Here is a 19,714-nt window from a genome sequence, read left to right as displayed (position 1 = left end):
ACATAAACATAAAATTAAGAAAGTTATCGAGTAAACACAAATGTGCATTAATGACTCAAACTTGTAACCATTTCAAATTTTTTCAAAAACAATAATAAACATCAGAAATTACTGTAATGATGATAGTTATTACAACTAAACCCACGGTGAACTTAAAGTAATTGAAATGTGAATTTTTTATAAACATACCTAGGATAAACCTCCCATTACCATTGCACAAATAAATAGAAAAACTAAAATAAAGTAATAAAACTGAGAATACATGATCATCGAAACAAAATTTATTGTATGAAAAATTATTATAATAACACAAAAGTAATCCTCTCATCGATCCCGATTATAAAAGTATTTTTCGAAAATATTATACCATTTAGATAATTGAACTAATACATCAAATTTAAAATACTTTAAATTGAGATGATTTGACACCAATGTGTATATATATATGTATTAGATTTTTTAACATAGTATTTGGAGTGCATCACTTTCTTGAATTTATTAGGTATATAATAATTCGAATATTTTGCTAAAATCGAACACATACAGAAAAATTAAAGGAAAAAAAACAAGAAAAATCTTATGTGGTGGAGGAAAGAAACGACAGTTGGCATAGAAAAAGCAAAAGACGCACAATATATGAATTATAAATAAAGGACGACAGAGTTTTACTTTTTATTTTAACAGCAGTAAATAAAGTGAGTAAGGGTAGGGTTCGTCGTTGGGAAGTAATTTTAGAGAGCATCGACGGCAATCTTCATGCCGGACTCACAGTGGCCGGGGAAGTTGCAGATGAAAAAGCTTTTTCCTTTGGGTAACTTTATCTGATCGCTGCCGGATTTGTACACTTTCGCACCCGCCGGAGTTCTGCAGCTGGCGTACCCAACTTGGTTCACCACCACCACGTTATGAAATGTCGGGTTGTAATTAAACTCTGCAAACAATTTAAGTGTCGGTCTCGATTGACTTGAGATTTTTTTTTTTAAACAAAAATATTTTTATTTAAATATTTTCAATAAAAATAGTTTAAAATACATTTCAAAAGCTATCTTGAATAATTATCGAATATTCTATTTTTTTTTTTAAAATAATTTATTTTTTAAATTAAGCACTTGAAAATATATTCCAAAATCTCATCCTCACAACTCACACCATTATATTTATCTTTACAATTTGTCAAGTGATTTTTTAGTTAATTTTGATAGTGACGAAAAATAAGTGAAAACGAATTAATTTAGGTAGCTTAAAATATCATTTTTATTATTTTAATTTTAATCAACGTATTTTTAATAAAATCTTAAGTTTTGGTCATTGATTTTTTTAAAAAAAATATATATATTATAATCTTCTAGTCTTTTGATTGTAAATTTTGGAAATTTAGTCACAAATGGTATCATTTTCATGAAAATTATTGTTATTGTCATTATTATATAACCAAATTTGATAAAGATGGTATAATATAAACGTAACTCAACTAACAGAAGATCTACAATTTTGAATAAAGAGTCAAAAGTTCCTCTCAATTGGCAAGCTATGTATTTAAAAAAAAAAATTGAAAAATTAATTTCTAATAACTTAAGGTTTATTAAAAGAATACAAACTAAAGTTGGAACACTAAAAATAATATTTTAATTGTTACTAAATTAGTTTAATATTTCTTTTAAATTAATTAATAAAAATTAACACCAAAGATGGAAATTAAATGGAAAATGTATAAATTTCCAAATCTTTAAAAAAAATTCTCAAAATTCAAAAAAAAAAAAGTTTAGATTTACTAATCAGTATCATCTTCCTCCTCGAAGATTCGAGCCTCCCATTTATAGTTATTGTACTAAAAGAAAATGTAATATTTTAAAATTTAAGGATAAAAACGAAAATTAAAGACTGTTTTTCGTTTTCCCTTATAAAAATGTGGTGGAAGAAGAAGGACTTACTGAGAATATCGCCAGCACGAAAACGTTTTCCTTTGGGCCAATCTTGGACGTTAAAAGTCCATCCACGGGAATCGCCGACAACGTAAACGACTGCCTCCACGCTTTCGAACTGAGACATCATAACCAACCCGATAACGGCGGCAACAACGACGGCTCTTCCGACTGCACTGCCTCTTCCCTCACCCACCTTAATTATTCCCATTTTTCTTTTTTAGTCTTTTATTTAAATTTGTTATTATTATTTTTTTTTTGGTTTTGTTTTGGGAGGGAATTACTATATTGTGAAACAAATGGGCAATGGGAAGGAGGCCATTTTATAAACAATTATAACCCAAAGTTTATTCAGTGGGGTCCAATGTATTTAATGGGATGCAGAAAATTTTGGAAAAAGTTGGTGACTTTTTTACTCACCCCATGTCTTTTGCAATTCATTTCATCCCAACTACTCCCATGGATGGGCAATCCCCACTATTCTCGACTTTACAATCCCTCAATTCATTCAAATTTGACTCATACTCTACTCCCATCAGCAAGTGTTCGACGACCGCATAAGATCGACTAAGAAATAAGTCACCCTTACTTTATAACATTGTTTACTGATTTTTTTATAGCGATGACCTAGGTAACTTAACCTTGATCCTGAGCTAACTATGAACTTTTATTTATTTGAAATTATCCTTAGATAATAGGTGAGAGTTGACTCAACGGTGCTGACTCAGTAAGTCTTCCATTTCAAGAGTAAGACGGGATAGATAGTTGAGGACATAGTGTGTAAGACAGAATTCTAGGGATAGTAGAAAAATTCTTCTCTTAAGTACTGATTTTGGGTCTTAAAGAAAGGGTCCCACCCTTTCATAAATCTAATAAGTGAAAATCAATATTAATGATAGAAAAAATAATATTATTATATGTAATGTGATATCATGTTAAATCAACATTTGATCCAAAGACTTGAGATAATAGATAAATGTAAATATAACATTATCTCATCTACAATATGCTTTTCAATTTATTAAATGTATAAGAGATGTTTTTCTACTATATTTGGAGTGGAAACTTATTAGAAAGTTAAAATTGCATAACCTTTTAAAGTTCAAGATTATAATTGTAACACAATTTGATGAAATTAAATTCATAGAGTTAAATTTGATTTCTTACCTAATTTATAATAATTGGTTGTATGAATAGATTCTTCAGGTTTAATTTAAGCGAATCATGAGTCAACTTAAATATAATTTAATTAGTTGAGATATGTATGAGATAATAGTTTCACCTAATTCTATATTCTATTCATCTTTACAAACTACAAATAAAATAAAAATATTTTACCACGTATAATATATGGCTAAAAAATATAGAAAAATTTTCAAAAATAGAAAAATACGAGAAACTATTTACACGAAATAGTAAAATTTTTTTTTTTTTTTATAGAGATTGATAGAAATTTATCAATATCTATTCGTGATAGAAATTGAAGTCTATAATTGATATTATGTGATGGATGCAGATAGAAATCTATCCGTATCGGTTATATATATACTTATATATATATATATATTTATATATTTTTATAAATAATTTGATATTTTTTATATCGATAAAAATTTACCAAAAATATATGCCTCCGGTTAAAAAAAGAAAGAATTGTAAAATTATGTATCCACCGACTGCCTTTAAATGCAAAATGTTGATAAAAGGAAAAACAAACGTAGAGGTGCTACTTGTGTTCTTGAGTAGGTAGGTGACAAAATTAAGGTCGTGTCCTTGTCCCACTTATATTGTCAATTAATTACTCATAAGATTTATTCTCAAAATCTAATATTATTTCTCTCTCATATATATTATCACTAATTAATTATGCAAGTAAAAATTAGAGTTCACTAATGCATTAGCAATAACTGACTAATAATTTTGTTATTAGTTTTATGTTGTCAATATTTATACTTGCCTTCTCTTGAATTTTACATATAGTCATAGTCCAAAATTTCGATTGAAATCTCACCCTTTCAAGATTTTGATATGCTCGAAATTTTGATTTCCTTCCGATTTCTTGATTTTGTTCAAAATTTTGAAACTCCGAGTTTTTCTTTAAGCAATTAGCTATACTAGCTCAAGGGTATAGCTGTCGTGTTGTTCCAAGGGAGTTTTTTTTCTCTTTTGTCATACAAAATCTTTATTTTCAAGAAACTGCATATTTTCATTCAATCATTTTCTATTGAATTTTCACATAATTTCATCTCAAACTTGAACTAATGTGACATCTCATTTTTCTCTCAAGCTCTATCTACTGTAGAGTTCTCTTTTTCATTTTTTTTTTATTCTTAATATGTTATATTGTGTTAGTTTAATGCTATGATTTTTTATTTTTGTATCCACTTTATTTTATAATAAACAATTTACAATTAATTTATATGCAAATATTTCGTATCCTTTAATTTTGTAATTGATTTCCAATATTTGATATTATTTTGTAATTATTTTTTATTTTTTTAAATTTCTGCTCTCGCATCGACATTTAGGTAGATATTTTACAATATACATTTAAATGTTGTCTTATTTTATATAAATAATCATTAAAATTGGTTAATTATAGTCTAGTTCAGCCACAAACCAAAGTTTCATCAAGTATAACAATTTCCACCAATTTCCATCAATTTTCATTAATTTCTATAAAGTTTCTCGAAATTTCCATTTATATCGATATTTTCGTCGATATTTACATAAAATTGGGACCTCGATATTTCCATCAACATCGATATTTCGAAACTAGTATATACTATGATTTTCACATTTCTTGAAAAAATTTTTTTGAATTATATTAATCAAAATCTAAAAACAAAAACAAGTTTTTGAAATCTTTTCAAATTTTGGCTTGAGTTTTTAAAATATTAATAAAAAGTGAATAAAAAAATAAAGAAAATAATGGGTTATAAATAATGTTTGCAAACTTAATTTTAAAAACTAAAGTCCCATTTAGTAATCATTTCGTTTTTTGTTTTTAGTTTTTGAAAATAAGTTTATTTCGTCAAATTTCTTACAATAATTTATATCTTATTTAAGCATAAGAGTTGTATTCTTAACTAAATTCCAAAAACAAAAATAAGGTTTTAAAAACCATGTTTTTTAGTTTTAAAAATTTGGCTTTATTTTTAAAACATAATGGTAAAAATCTAGATAAAAAAGTAAGAAATTTAGAGATGAAATGAATGTTTAGAGGCTTAATTTTAAAAGACTAAAAACCAAAAACCAAATAGTTAGTCAACGAAACCTAAATAATTATGAAACGAAGCCTAAATGCATGACTAACCTTCGTAATTTGATTCAAATTCTTCCTCACACACTCTCCCATTCTCAACTAGGGAGTTGTCATTGACTACACAAGCTTATTTGATGTGGAGGTGCAAGTTTACCAAAAAGTTTTGACTGTTCTTTTCCTCTTCCTTACATAGCTATTATCGTAGATGGAAAATGAATATTGACGCTTCACGTAACCATCGGGTCTTGGATTGTGCATGATCCTGTTAGGTCTTTGATCTTTGCTAGTTGTGTCTAGGTTGAGCGTAAATGGGATATCGAGAACCTTGAAATTCTTGTTGTTATTGAAGGCTTGTTTGGTTTCACTCGTCGAGTTAATTAGTTCTTATGATTCCCCTTTATTCGTGTGAAATCGGATTATGTTGATCTTGTGAATGTGGTTAATCAGGTGGGGGCGATGTTTTGAAGTTGTTGAATTTATTTGAGGAGATTATCGCCTTCTTTGATGCAATTCGAATTGTATCGATCGTTTGGTGTTGAGATGGGTGAATGAGGTTGTCCATGTCCAACATCTTGTTGGTGCGATGGTTGAGTTTGAAAATTTTGTGTTGTTTTTTTTGGGACATTTCTATTTCCTCAGCTATTTTTTAGGTATTTGTTGGTTCTGTTTTAGTTGTTTTATGATGGCTTTTCAAAAGAGGGAAAAAGGAGAACTGAAAAGGTGCGTATAAAAATCTTTAAGCATATAGAAGTCTGACGTCATTATTGCGTGGAGATGATTTCACTTACACATTAAACTAAAAAAATATTTATTTATTGCTTCGATAAGTTTATTACATCCTTGCTTTTCAAAAAAAAAAAATGAAAAGAAAAAAGAAAAAAGGTAAAGGTAATGATTTCAAAAAATAAAAAACAAATATAATATTGTTAAATAACAAAAAGGCAAACAGTTAGACCAATGATTATTATAAATATCGATCACCAAATAGCTAAAACTTAAAAGAGAGCTAATTATTATTATTGCTTCAAAAAAAAAAAAAAAGCTAATTATTATTATTTTTCTCAAAAGAAAAAAAAAAGAAAAAGAAAAAAGAGAGAGCTAGTTATTATTTAAACTAGTAAATTAGAGAATCATAGATTATGATGTTACACTCGTAGTTATTTTGAAATTTTCCTTATTAAAGAAGTCATTTCGTTTTCATCCTTTTCTCTGCCGGTTCATCGTTTGGTCATCAATCATAGACCAAAGCCGAACCGGTTGGCTGGTTCACAAAGTGGTTTGGTTCAACAATAACCAAAATATAAATATTATGAAAAATACTTTTTTTTTTTTTTTTTTTTTATTTCTACGTTTTAGGTCTAGTTTCTATTTGGTCTCTAAATTTCAAAATGTTACAGATTTTGTCCTTAAGTTTTGATTTTTGTTTCAATTTAGCCTATTACATTTCAAAATAGTACAATTTTATCTTTGAGATTTGAGTTTTATTTCAATTTGATCTTTATGTTTCAAAATTTTATATTTTTAATCTTGATTTTTGGTAAAGTAGTACTAATTTTCAATCATTGATGTCAATATTAATTAATTACCTTAAAATAATGATGAAGCAAAATCTTAAATTTAAATTTAAAAGTGAGAAAATAATGAAACTTAATTTATTATAATTATTTTTATTATTTTAAATTTATTAACCTACATTATTATTAAAGATAGAATGCAAATATTTAGTCTAAAATTAAGATTAAAATTGTAAATTCTAAAACTTAGGATTAAATTGAAACAAATTAACTCAAATGTCGATGGTAAAATTGTAATATTGTAAAACTTAAAGACTAAATTGAAATTAAAATCAAAAGTTAGGGACTAAATATATAATTTTTTTAAAATCTAGAGAGAAAATAGAAATTACATCCAAAATTTAGAGACCAAAAAGGTATTTTTCCAGGTATATAAGCAATCAAAACTTCAATCCCTTTCCATTAAGATAAAGATGGGTCTATTTATTCTACAGTAATGACCAAATTAATACTTGGCATTTATTAATTTAATTCAAAGAATGTTAATAATTACTCCATTTTGCTTCAAGGGGTATTTATATTTATACTAATAAAAAAAGCTGAAGAAACCAAATTTCAGAACTCAAGTATTAATTGACCTCCACTTATTACTTTTCAGGTTAGTTTTCATTTTTCAAGTCAGTTTCCATAATTCCTTTATTTTGAAGTTGACCAAAAAAACCTCTCTCCCATTTTTCTTTTTTCCTTTTTTTTTTTTTGTCTGTATTCATATAAGGGCGGTTTTCAAATCCAACCAACTTATTTATAAATATAACAAAATTTCACTATCTATCATAAATATATTAGGATAAATCACAATAGACATCTATCAGTATCAGTGATAAATATCTATCGTGATCTATCATAGTTTATCGTTGATGTCTGAATTTTGTTATACTTAAAAATATTTTCAGTAGTTTTACCATTTAAAACAATTACCTTGTATAATCTACGCAATATTGAATTTCAATATTTTTCAGAAATCTTGAAATTTGAACCTCCAACCTAGGTTAACAACACATATTTTAACAATTAGTTGAATTGGTTCAAGTTGATAGTTAACATGAAAACGAAATCAAATATTCTAATATACGATATCTCTTTTTTAGATCAACACAAACTACAATCTTGTAAAAGAAGAGTAAGATGTCTTAACCAATGAGAGAGCTTGGTAAACCTTGTGACAAAAGAATTAATACATTACATATTTCAAATATATATAAACACTATAGAAAAGAAAATGTGTAACATAACTGAGTGGATAAGACATCTACTTCTAAATGTCAATGGATTCAATCTTCCATCCCACAATATCAAACTATAACAAAACAAAATATGAAAAAAAGATTAGTCTGGTTTGGTAATAATTTGATTTTTAGTTTTTTAGTTTTTGAAAAGTAAACATACAAACACATCTTCCACTCTTGCTAAGTTATATATTTTTCTATCAATGTTTCCAAAACTCAAGCCAAGTTTTGAAAACAAACAAAAAAAAAAAAAGAAGAAGTTTTTAAAGCTTATTTTTGTTTTTAAAATTTGCTAAAATTCAACTATTTTACTCAAGAAAATAGAAAATCATCGGAAGAAATTGAAAGAAAATAGAAGGGGGTGTTTGGCCGACCAATTTCGTAAGTTTTGTGTTAAACAACTCAACTTTAATAATAATTAAACATTATTGAAGTTAACATATCTATCGAGAAACTTCACGTTACTCTCTTTCTCTATTTTACACATATATCAAAAAAACTCCATCTTACAACTATACACCCTAAATACAAATTTTTTAAATCCAATATATTAACTTCCAAAAAATAAAAAACTAAAAATTAAATGATTATTACATAGAAGTTAATAAGTAGGATTTGATTTTTAAACCAAGATACAAGATATTCTTTTCTGTTTATGGAACGAGGAATTTTAGGGTTTGGCAAAAGAGTTTGAAATTTAGGGTTCTTAGAAAAGGTGGAAGAATTAATGTATCAATTAGGACCGTAGACATTTTCTTTCCAATAAATCAAACTTATCTTACTATAAATCTTACATCTTTCAAAGACTTTCAAAGATGACACCTCGAATCAAAGACAATACATTCTACTAGGAGAGGCAAAATAAATAAATCAAATGTTGGGAAGTTTAGATGTCCTTTTTACCACTTGTTTGGTTTTTTTGGCTATTGAAATTGTAATATTTTACTCAATATTAGGTTTCATAGCAAATCCAAATATTATCTCACACTTATATATTCATGTATGAAACTTTAATTTATTAGTCACGCTCTTAATAGAAATATATATATTTTTTTATATGTTATTTCTTTACCCTGATCCAAAATTTCAATTTTATCCTTTTATATGTAATTAATCTTTTCGATCAAGTGATTATTTTGAACACTAAAAGTAAAAAAAAAAAAAAAGATGATTTGTAAATTTTAGACACAATTGTTTAGGCTCATTTAGTAATCATTTTATTTTTTGTTTTTGTTTTGAAAATTAAGTCTATGTATGCTACTTCCACATTCAAATTTCTTCTTTTATTATCTACTTTTCACCAATGATTTAAAAAACCAAGCCAAACTTTGAGAAGTAAAAAAACGTAGCTTTCATTTTTTTTTTTTTTGTTTCATGAATTTGGTCAAGAATTCAACCATTGTAGTTAAAGATGCAAGTCAAAAGGTGGATGAAATAAATTTAATTTTTAAAAATAAAAATCGAAAATCAAATGGTTACCAAACGGGACCTTAGGAATTGACTAGTTCTAAGCATAGTAGCATGCTTATAATATGTTTGATTTTGTTAGCAACAAGTTATATACCTCGAGCTGGGATAAATGTAACATGTCAACTAATCAATTGAAATTAAACTTATTTAAGTGTTAATATTGGATCGCCAAACTTATGTAATTGTAGAAATTGTAACAATGGTATAAATTTGAAGGTTTAATTCTTATCATTTTAGAGGTCAAATTTCTACAACTATTATAAATTTGAGAGTCTAATTTTAACACTTATAAATGTTTGAGAATCCAATTTTTACAATTGAAAAGTTTGAGAGAATAATTGCAACTACCATCATACTACAACATGTGGTTATTTTTGCAATTTGCACAAAAAAGAAAAAAAGAGCTTACGTATAAAGAGTGGATATATACTAACGTGGAAATACATTCTTAGGAAGAATTTCAGAGAGTGTATATATGAATTATTGATAGATGAATAAGTAATTCTAGGAGACACTTGATGGTCCTTTGTTTCGATGCATGGGAGGAGTAAGAAACTGTCATATATTTTTGTAGCATTGCAAAAATATGAATGAGAGACTAAAAGTATGTTTGGATTGATTAGGGAAAAAAAATCATATTATCTCTTTTGATAAAAATTATTTAAAATATATTTTAAAGTGTTCCCAAATCTATTTCTAAGTGGTTGTCAAATACTCAAATTTTTTTCAAAATGATTTATTTTCAAAATTAAACACTTAAAAATTTAAACCAAACACATCTTCATTGTCCTATGATAAACGACAAGAAAGTCGCGTCCCAAACTTGTAAGCCTAAAAATCATAATCTCATGTGTGATCAGTTCTATGATATTAGGCTTTATATCTGTCTTAACAAGTAAGAACATCGAGACATGCCATATGTCACTAGCTAGCTAGGTTTAGTTTAATCCCAAACTTTATATTTAGGTAATAAACTTACAACATAAAAATTATCCCAATTTTATCTTTAGCTAGATCTACGTCCCATCTTTAGCTAGATCTAGGTCTTTATCCGGATCTCAAAGTGTTGTCTCTTTAATTCACCATTTCGAGGTTGAATCTATTTTTTTTTACCAATCGATACCCATTTTATTTTCATGAATTCTAATATCATATTAGATAAAAATACATATATTCTATCTCAAAACCAATTGAATCTATGAAAAAAGTAACTTGCGTATTTTATAAAGATTTTGAGGTCGGTTCATCTTTTCCAAAACCAACCAGTTTCAAGATTTGTCTTATATATCCTATAAGCTTGTGGAGTTCTACCACAACTTAAAGATGACTTGATAGATCAATACGATATAAGTGCTTGTTGTTTGCTTTATTACTCTTTAATTCCGATGTATCAAACTAGTTTAGATGTACGGATATTTGTTCCCTTCCATCCTTTATTTTCTTTGTTTAAAAATAACAAAACATATTACAACTCACTTGGGACATTTTCATGGATCCCCTATTGTTTTGGTATTTCTTTATAAAGTGAGTAACTTTGATATATCTATTTCAATTAGCAACAAACCTATCTTGTGTCGAATAAAATAATATGGACAAGTGTTTTTACCAGGATATATTTTGAATTTAGTTTAATAATAAATATCTTAGGGAGATTTTCAAAAATAGAAAAATAAAGGAAACTATTTATGCAGAATAATAAGATTTAATCATCTTCTCCCTTCTCCGTCTATTACTGATAGACGCCGATAGAATTCTATCAGTGATAGAAACTCATAGAAGTTTATCATTGATACAAGTCTATCACTGATAGGCGTTGATAAAAATCTATCAATGTCTATAAGTGTTTTTTTTACTATTTTCGTAAATAGTTTGACATTTTTTTTTATTTGTAAAAAATTTCCTTAATCTCACATTTCTTTAATTTTTCGTTAAATTGTTACTTTTGATTAGAGAAATAGTTAACATAAAAGGGGAAAAAAGTGAAAAGTGAACTAAAAACATGAAACTTGTAAAAGACTAGAAACAATTATTTAGCAAGAAATAAGACTTTAAAATAACAATTATTTAGCCAAATAATCAAAGCAAATGAAAATCAAGTCTCCTAACTTGATATAATTATATTTACAATCCAATAAATAAGAAGTATCAAAGTGATGAAGTTGGTTATAAGTTTCTTACAACCATATTGATAGGCTTCTTTAAATCTACTGATATGGACAGTTTATACTAATGTCATATCTCTCAACAATTTAACACACACAAGCTTCCCATTACCTAATTGAGCTTAATTTTACCTGCATATTCTTAAACTTTTCTTTTAATCCTTGCTAAAAACACATTCAAATTATTCAAATTATCTTAACTTAGCCATGGTATATATCCAAATTTTCAAATATATATATATATATATTTTGCACTGAAAATAATTATTGTATCAACCTATATAAGACATGCATATACCCACCAAGATAAATATACATTAGGATACATGTAAAGATTCATAACCCATAAATTATATCATCATATACAAAAACCTATGCACTTTGGAAATTGATGATAATTGAAGACAAGACAAGAAAGAAATGGAGATTGAAAAATGAGAAAATCCAATGAAAAACTAACAAACAAAACTTATGCATGAAAATCAAAGTCATTCCTTTATAATACCATCTCATAGGATGGGGAAAAGGGTTTATATATATAAAACTAAAAAAAAAAAAAAAAAAAAACCTACCTTTAATTTTCACATAAGAGGATCATATATGGTATGTGTATATATGAATAAAAGTAACAAGAAGTAATTAATTAGATGATATCAAGAAGAAATTCCAACTCCAAGGAAATCTATGAAGGGAATATCCTTGTCCTTAAGAGATTCCTCTTCTTGTACTTGTGATTGATCTTGAGCATGAAGATGATAATCATGATTATTATCATTGTTAGCCATGAACTTCTTCATAAGTGTTGTAGTTGAGGGGCAAATCTTGCTACCAAATTCAAAAACCCCAAAAGGAATTTTATTATTTGGGAAGCGAAATCTAGCTGATGATGATGATGAATTAGGACAATAGTAATAATTATTCTTATCATTAAAATGAGATCTATAGAGAATATTATTGTCTGAATAACCTTTGAAGCTTTGTCTGAAATTCCAAATCATTCCATCTTTGTGGGAGTTGTTGTTGTCGTCGTCAGAAACAAGAATGGTTGTAGTACTAAATTGAGGATGATTTGTTGAGGTTGTTTGGTTGAGAAAATTAGAAGAAGAAGAAGTAGCTGAAAATTGTTGATAAGTTCTTTTGTTGGCACAAAGTTTTGATTGTTCTCTTTGCTTTCTTGCCATTATAACATGCCAATGATTCTTCACAGCATTATCAGTTCTACCAGGAAATAATCTTGCAATAAGTGACCATTTATTTCCATGTATTCTATGAGCTCCCAATAGCCTTTCCTCTTCTTCTTCACTAAATGGCTTTCTAATGATTCTTGGATCAAGTTGATTAAACCATCTCAATCTACAACTCTTTCCTAACATAAACAACAACAACAATCATCATTAATTTAATTTAATTACACCACACTATTTTTTTTCCTTAAATCAATATCAAAATTAAAGGATTTACTAAACACTTCAAATCAAATTGAGATAACAAATTTAGAAATTTAACCCCTTTTTAAAACAAACCCTTTACTCATACACACATACACACAAAGCATCTCTAGCCTTTTTATTTGTATTTTGTTTTTATTAGATTGAGCTCTCCTCTAGCTCGTACACGTCACTTTTGAGTTTGAGGTACGTTAAAGGCGTTAAAGATATATTGACCTAATTGAGATATCCTCGTGTATATTCCGATCATTTTTTCCTCTAGTTTCTTATTTAAAAAAATATTGACAGAAAAATAACAAAATTAAAAGAAAATTGATGTGGGTTTGGTTTAATTTACTAGTTTTAGTTATTTTACCAACTTTATTAATCCGTACAATTACTCCAAACACAAACAACCTCGATGGGGTTAAGAGAAAAAAGAAACGAAAAAGTGATAAAGAGATGGATAGAAATTTGAATTGATCATAATTAAGAACAAATTAGAGAGGAAAAAAAAGTTCAATTTTTTTGTTGGTGATGAATAATAAGTACCTGATCTGCCTTGAAGTTTTTCAGCTATGGAATTCCAATTTTGAGCACCATATTGTTCAACCAATTGACGAAGCTTTTCATCTTCAGCAGGCCTCCAATGGCCTCTTGGACAAGAAGATTTATATTGATCATGATAATTAAGATGAAGATTATCCCTAGAATCCTTCATGATCATCAAAATTCATCAAGGACAAACCCTTCTAAGTCTTAAAATAATGAAAGAACCAGAAAACCCTAATCAATGGAAGAAGAAAAAGAGGTGTTGTAGCGATGGAATAAAAGAAAAGAAATGACTAGCAACAGAGTAATAAAAGCAAAGTGGGGTTGGTTTAAGAGCCGAGGGGGTTGTGGATAGCCAGTCACTTTTGTTGCTTTCACACGACAATTTTTATTTTATTATATACTTTTTATATTTACATACATGCTCTCTTATTTTCGTGTCTAGGTTACCATAATGTGTCTCACAGTTTTACATTATCTGATATATCAACAAGAGACTTATAAAATTATCTCGAATTTATGTTTTTAGTGATTATTAAAGAATGTGCTGCCAATTCAAGTATAGCTCAATTAACATATGAGTCTGTTCGAGATATGTAGTTCAAATCCCTTACCCTAAATTGTAATATTCAACTTTAGGTTTAAATTAAGATTCAGTTATGAAAATCTCATTTAATAATTTTTCTTAGAGAAAAATAACTTCGATTTTTCACTAAATTATGCTCCTTTTCAATATTTAGTGTTAATATCTACTAATTAATTTAAAAGATTTAAAAGTTATTTTAAATTTTCAATTAGTAATTATTTTAGATTAATTAACAAACATTAACGTCAAAAACTAAAGTGAGTATATTTAGTGAAAACTCGAGTTGAAAAGTATAAATCTTGAAATCTCGAATCAAATTGAAACAAAACTCAAATCTCTCAAAGATAAGGCCGAAAGACTTAAATTGAAATCCAACTCAAAACTTAGGAACAAAAAGGTTAACATCTTGAAACCTCGAGAACAATTTAAAACTAAATCCAAAATCTAGAAGCCAAAAAAAGATTTTTCCCTATTTCTAAAATTCTTTGTTATCTTATTGTCTCATCAAACTCTTTTTTTCTTTTCTTTTTTTTTTTTCTTTTTTTCTTCTATAGCCTATACACGTTTGCCAAAGAGGGCAGCTTTCGGTTTTTAACTTAAAGTGACGTCTCTCCTAGTGCAATGACTTGTTTCCTAAATATATAAAATCCCTTCTTTTTTTCTTCAACACATTTTTCTAATTTACATCATAATTTGTTTACACTAGATCATATAATATTTAAATAAACTTTAATTCAATATAATATAATAACTAAATTCGTTCATTTCTTGTTATTATTAATTCTCATGCATGCATGGTACCTGAAATATATATATACACACACATATATGTATGCCTTAAAAATTAACTTATATTTATTTTATTTTTTCTCGAGCAATATAAGTTTATATTATATGTTTTTGGTTTCTCCAATAAACCCTTTATTTTGTTGTTGTCATCATGTGGCGCAGTTGTTTTTGACTATGTATGCAGGTGCACACTTAAAATGGAGGCAATCTTTATTTAAACTAAACCTCAAATTAATTACAACACCATTATCATCTTAATTATTATTATATATGTTAAATCATTAATTTGATGACATTTCATCTTGAAATTACAATTAATAGCCTTGTTTTACTACCAAATTTCATTGTGTAGTATTTTATTTGTGGAAATACTTAAAAAGCTTATTTGAATTAAGGGCTTGTTTTTGTAAAATTAGATCATATTAGATACATATGTGTAAAAGGCCAAAAGTTTCATCTAAAAACTTAGAAAGTAAGATCATAACGTGTCCATCAAGATAGTGCCTCTTTGAGTTAACCATTTATTTTTATTAAATCTCAATTTTTGTGTAGTCGGAAATGCTAATATTAGATAAACATAGTGTTCTATATCAATACCAACTCACGATGCGAGGAGTACCTCATGTATTTATAAAGATTATGGATTCTTTTCGTTTTTTCAATATGGGATCTTGAGGAGAAAAAATATACCTACACGTTCAATATGGGTTCTCAATGGTTGTTAATATTAGCGGTAAGAATCGACAATGAAAGATAAATATAAAACGTAAAGCAAAAGAGATTGACATAAAGGTTTATAAAGTTCATTAACCATATGTTAGCTACATCTAAAGGGTAGAAGAAGAATAATTTTTTTTAGAAAGAATAGTACAGATTACAAAATTTAAAGCGCTTTTAAGATTAGAGAGTTTATATAATAGCTGCGGTTATTAGCCAACTCCACATAAATTATAATCTCATCTTTCTGTATGTAAAGAAAAGGGTTGGGAATGGCTTTTAGTTTTTATTAAGCATTACTTAATTAGCAGCTGCTTAATTTGTACCCGAAAACTGACCATATAATTTTGTTAAACCGAATGTCTTTGTTATGAAAACAATGACGTACCTTTTCTCTCACCTTCTTAAAACAAACATACACCTAACCTTTTCCAATATATATATCATTCTTTTTCTTTCTATTCTTTTTTTCAATCTCTCTAATTTTCTATGACAAATTTGTTGTGTGTGTATCTGTTAATATTTTATATATATTTATTGTATATATGTAGCTTTATTGAACAATTAAATATTTTTTTAAAAAAAAACTTTTTTAATCCTAAGGTTTAAAGAATGGATGCATTTTCAAAATGTATCTTTTTAGTTCCCAAAATTTTAAGAATATGTGTGTTTGATCTCTAAATTTTCAAAATGTATCTTTTTGGTCTCTAAATTTTTAAGAATATGTTTAAAAGGTCATTCAAATAATTTATTATTATTATTTTAAATTAGAAGAATAATTTTTAATCATTGGTGCATTTAGTTCATAAATTTCAAAATGTACACTTTAGCCTCAAGTTTTTTAAAAGTTTGCGTGTTTGATCCAAAGTTTTCAAAATGTATCTTTTTAGTCCCTGGGTTTTTAAAAATGTGTTTACTTCAAATAATTTATTATTATTATTCTAAATTAGAAGAATAATGTTTAACAATTGCCCTATCTTTAAAATTATTCCTTTTAAATATTTTTCTAATTTTAAATATCATATCATTATTTTGAAAAATTAAAAAAAAAAATACTTCAAAGACCTTTTAAACTTATTCTTAAAAATCCATTGACTAAAAAAATACATTTGAAAATTCGATGACCAAATGCACGTAATCTTAAAACTTCGAAGACTAAAAAAAGATACATTTTTAAAACTCATGGACCAAATACATATATTCTTCAAAACTTGAAGATTAAGGCCCCGTTTGATAATCATTTGATTTTTTGTTTTTGTTTTTGAAAATGAAGCATATTTCATAAATATTTCTTACAATTATTTGCATATTTTTTAAGCACAATGGTTGAATTCTTAGCCAAATTCAAAAAACAAGAATAATTTTTTGAAAGCTACTTTTTTTAGTTCTCGTAATTGGGCTTGATTTTTTTTTTTAAACTATTGGTGAAAAGTAGATTACAAAGCAAGAAATTTGAAGGTGGAAGTAGTATTTCATAAGCTTAATTTTTAAAAACAAAAACAAAAATCAAAATGATTATCAAACAGACCTAAAAAAGTGATTTTCCTTAAATAAGTTAAAACAAAAATCAATACGCTATAGTATGTCCACATATCTAATAAGAAGATTCATGTAGTTATTATGGAGTGATCAATATATATATATAAATATATATATACTATTTTGTTGAAGAAACTTCATGGCAACCCAAATTTCTTGTTCTAAGTAAAGAAGTCTTCACCTATCATTTGAAGTAAAGTATTGTTTACGTAAATTAATACTACCATTTTATTCCTTAATCTTTAGCTAATTTACCATCAACTACTAATTTAAGTTAATTGTCAAACTCCCTACGATTGAACACTGAACAGTAATAGTTGTGTGTTTTTGTAATGATTCTTTTTCTTTTCTTTTCTTTTCTTTTTCTAAAAAAAATCCACCCATAATTTTTAGTAATTCTTTTTTAATCATGATCAATGAATTAAAATAAGAAAAATATTGATCGGAAATTGAACCTGAACAAGTGTTGGATTGCCTTGTTAATTATAAAGTTGGAGGTAACAACTATTGAATTGTGCTTAAGTTAGCTGCGTTGTTTTACTATTTTATAAATAATAATTATAATAAATTATTATTTGCATTGGGCTACGTTTGATTTCGGCATTCTTAAGAATCTTTCATACGAATGAACCATTTACAAGTGCATTTATGTTGATGATCCGTCCTTCACAAATGTGTAAATTCTAACCTTCTGTTTATGTTATAACGTACTACTGTATTGTGTTAGGAATGACCAAGGCTATCGCAACCATAACACGATGTCACTCTTATCGCGATAAAATCTTTCTGTTGTGTTTTTCTCATTGTTCTCATACTTTGTTGTATTTTTTATGATAAAAAGGGAGATCGTGATAAAGACGATATCGCGTTAGGGCTACACATGATCATTCCTAACGTTATACGTTACAAAACGTGTATTGTTGTGAAAAAGATTTTATCACAATACATATGACCATCACATTAGGATTATAATAGATTTGGTCATCCCTAATACGATAGGTTATAAAATGTGGTAGTGTATTAAAATTCATACTTTGTGAGGGGTGAGTCTCTGGTCCCAAAAAAAAAACTTCATTCTTAATTATTACTAGAATTTGGACTTAATGCCTCAAAATTTAGAATATTCACTCGATAACATAATTTTAATATATATTTCTAAAATGGTTAATAACTTTCAATATAATTATACAAATGTAGTATGCCTTTGACTTTTTTTTTTTTTTTAATTTCATATTCAATATGAGTTGGGCTTTTGATTATGTTATTTTTTGAAAATTTCAGAATATGTTTGGTAGAAAATTTGATAAATAATTTAATAACATAGTTGTATTTCATATTTTCATATACATATTTGGTAGCAGATTCAAAAATTGGATTATATTTTGTTTAAAATGTGTTTGATACTATATATTTATAAATCATAAAATTAGATGTAGTTACCCATATTCAATTGACAACAAATTATTATTAATTTATATATGAATATGATTTATATTATAAAAATTTATGTAATTATTAATTTTTAATACTATATAATTTTCAATATATTACATAATACATATTATAATTTAAAAAAAAATGGATTGAGTTTATAACATGACATAATGTAATTCTAAATATTTTTATCTTCATTTAATATACTTCTGCATTTTAAAATTCAAATTTCAAAATCTAGATACAATGAAAACATAGAGATGTTTTCAGAATTTGCATTTTTTGGATCACAAAAGTCGATAACAATTTTCAAAAATAGAATTCAACTTGTCTGCCAAACACATACTTATCGAACTCAGTCAATCTGAAAACGTAAAACAGAATTAAGTTCTCTACCAAACAAGCTCTTAACTTCTTGACATGTTTGTAATTTGTTAATTTTTTCTTGAATTTTAGGTGATTTATTTACAGGAAGAAATTAGGTGAATTGTTGATTAATTCTTGAAAAAACAGGAATATTACAAATGAATTAAATTCAAAACAAATAATAATTAAAAAAAAAAAGGTTATTAGTAACAAGATATGGAGTTGTCAAACGAACTGTAAGACAGGCCATCTATACGACTTGTTCTAATATGTTGACGTGTTAACCGACAAATGGCTGAAGTAACCCATAAGAATTAATTGCTTTTTTTAATTAATCTTATTATTATTTTATTTATGTTTGTTTAGCTCAATTTTAAATTATAATTTGTTAAGAGTATTCTGTGTGGTTCAATTTACAACTATTTATTACTTCTCTTTGGTGATTGCTTGTTAGAATTTATATAAACAAAATAAGACAGGTTCCGTTCACTTAACCATAATAAAAATGATATTAATAAAAAATAAACCCTAATGTTTGAAAAAAAAAAATTAAACTTTTTTTCCACGAAATTAGACCAATATGCCCTTGTCACTCATTAAAGGTAAGACTTGTAGTATTCAGCTCTCCAACTAAATTTAACCAACAACCAAGGATGTTTATTAATACCTACGTTGCGAGTATAAT

The 19,714-nt window shown here is 26.7% G+C and overlaps 2 protein-coding genes across 3 annotated transcripts; both read right to left on the bottom strand.

Annotated features, from left to right (window-relative positions):
- Positions 1-470: 470 nt before the first annotated feature.
- On the bottom strand, positions 471-2,223 carry LOC120075983 (basic blue protein-like). Its single transcript, XM_039029748.1, has 2 exons — positions 1,932-2,223; positions 471-931 (listed from the first exon to the last, which is right to left on the bottom strand). Exons 1-2 carry the CDS (start codon positions 2,131-2,133, stop codon positions 732-734), a joined length of 402 nt encoding a protein of 133 aa, XP_038885676.1. The 5' UTR covers positions 2,134-2,223; the 3' UTR covers positions 471-731.
- Positions 2,224-12,119: 9,896 nt separating this feature from the next.
- LOC120076764 (transcription factor MYB54-like) lies at positions 12,120-13,848 on the bottom strand. 2 transcript variants are annotated; one of them, XM_039030666.1, is made up of 3 exons: positions 13,599-13,848; positions 12,587-12,985; positions 12,120-12,499 (listed from the first exon to the last, which is right to left on the bottom strand). In XM_039030666.1, exons 1-3 carry the CDS (start codon positions 13,771-13,773, stop codon positions 12,273-12,275), a joined length of 801 nt encoding a protein of 266 aa, XP_038886594.1. In that variant the 5' UTR covers positions 13,774-13,848; the 3' UTR covers positions 12,120-12,272. The 2 variants fall into 2 exon arrangements, with proteins under 2 accessions (XP_038886594.1, XP_038886593.1); XM_039030665.1 differs by having other exon boundaries at positions 12,120-12,985.
- Between the last annotated feature and the right edge of the window lie 5,866 nt (positions 13,849-19,714).

The sequence above is a fragment of the Benincasa hispida genome, chromosome 4 (genome assembly GCF_009727055.1).
Source record: "Benincasa hispida cultivar B227 chromosome 4, ASM972705v1, whole genome shotgun sequence".
In the NCBI taxonomy this organism is placed as follows: Eukaryota; Viridiplantae; Streptophyta; class Magnoliopsida; order Cucurbitales; family Cucurbitaceae; genus Benincasa; species Benincasa hispida.
Note: the sequence above shows the minus strand (reverse complement) of the source record. Positions and strands in the feature narration are given on the sequence as shown.

Coding starts and splice junctions, on each gene's coding strand:
- LOC120076764 (XM_039030665.1), bottom strand. CDS start 13,773: ATGATCATGAAGGATTCTAGGGATAATCTTCATCTTAATTATCATGAT. Junction 12,986..13,598: donor AAAACTTCAAGGCAGATCAG/GTACTTATTATT, acceptor TGTTTATGTTAG/GAAAGAGTTGTAGATTGAGA.
- LOC120075983 (XM_039029748.1), bottom strand. CDS start 2,133: ATGGGAATAATTAAGGTGGGTGAGGGAAGAGGCAGTGCAGTCGGAAGA. Junction 932..1,931: donor TCGTGCTGGCGATATTCTCA/GTAAGTCCTTCT, acceptor AATTGTTTGCAG/AGTTTAATTACAACCCGACA.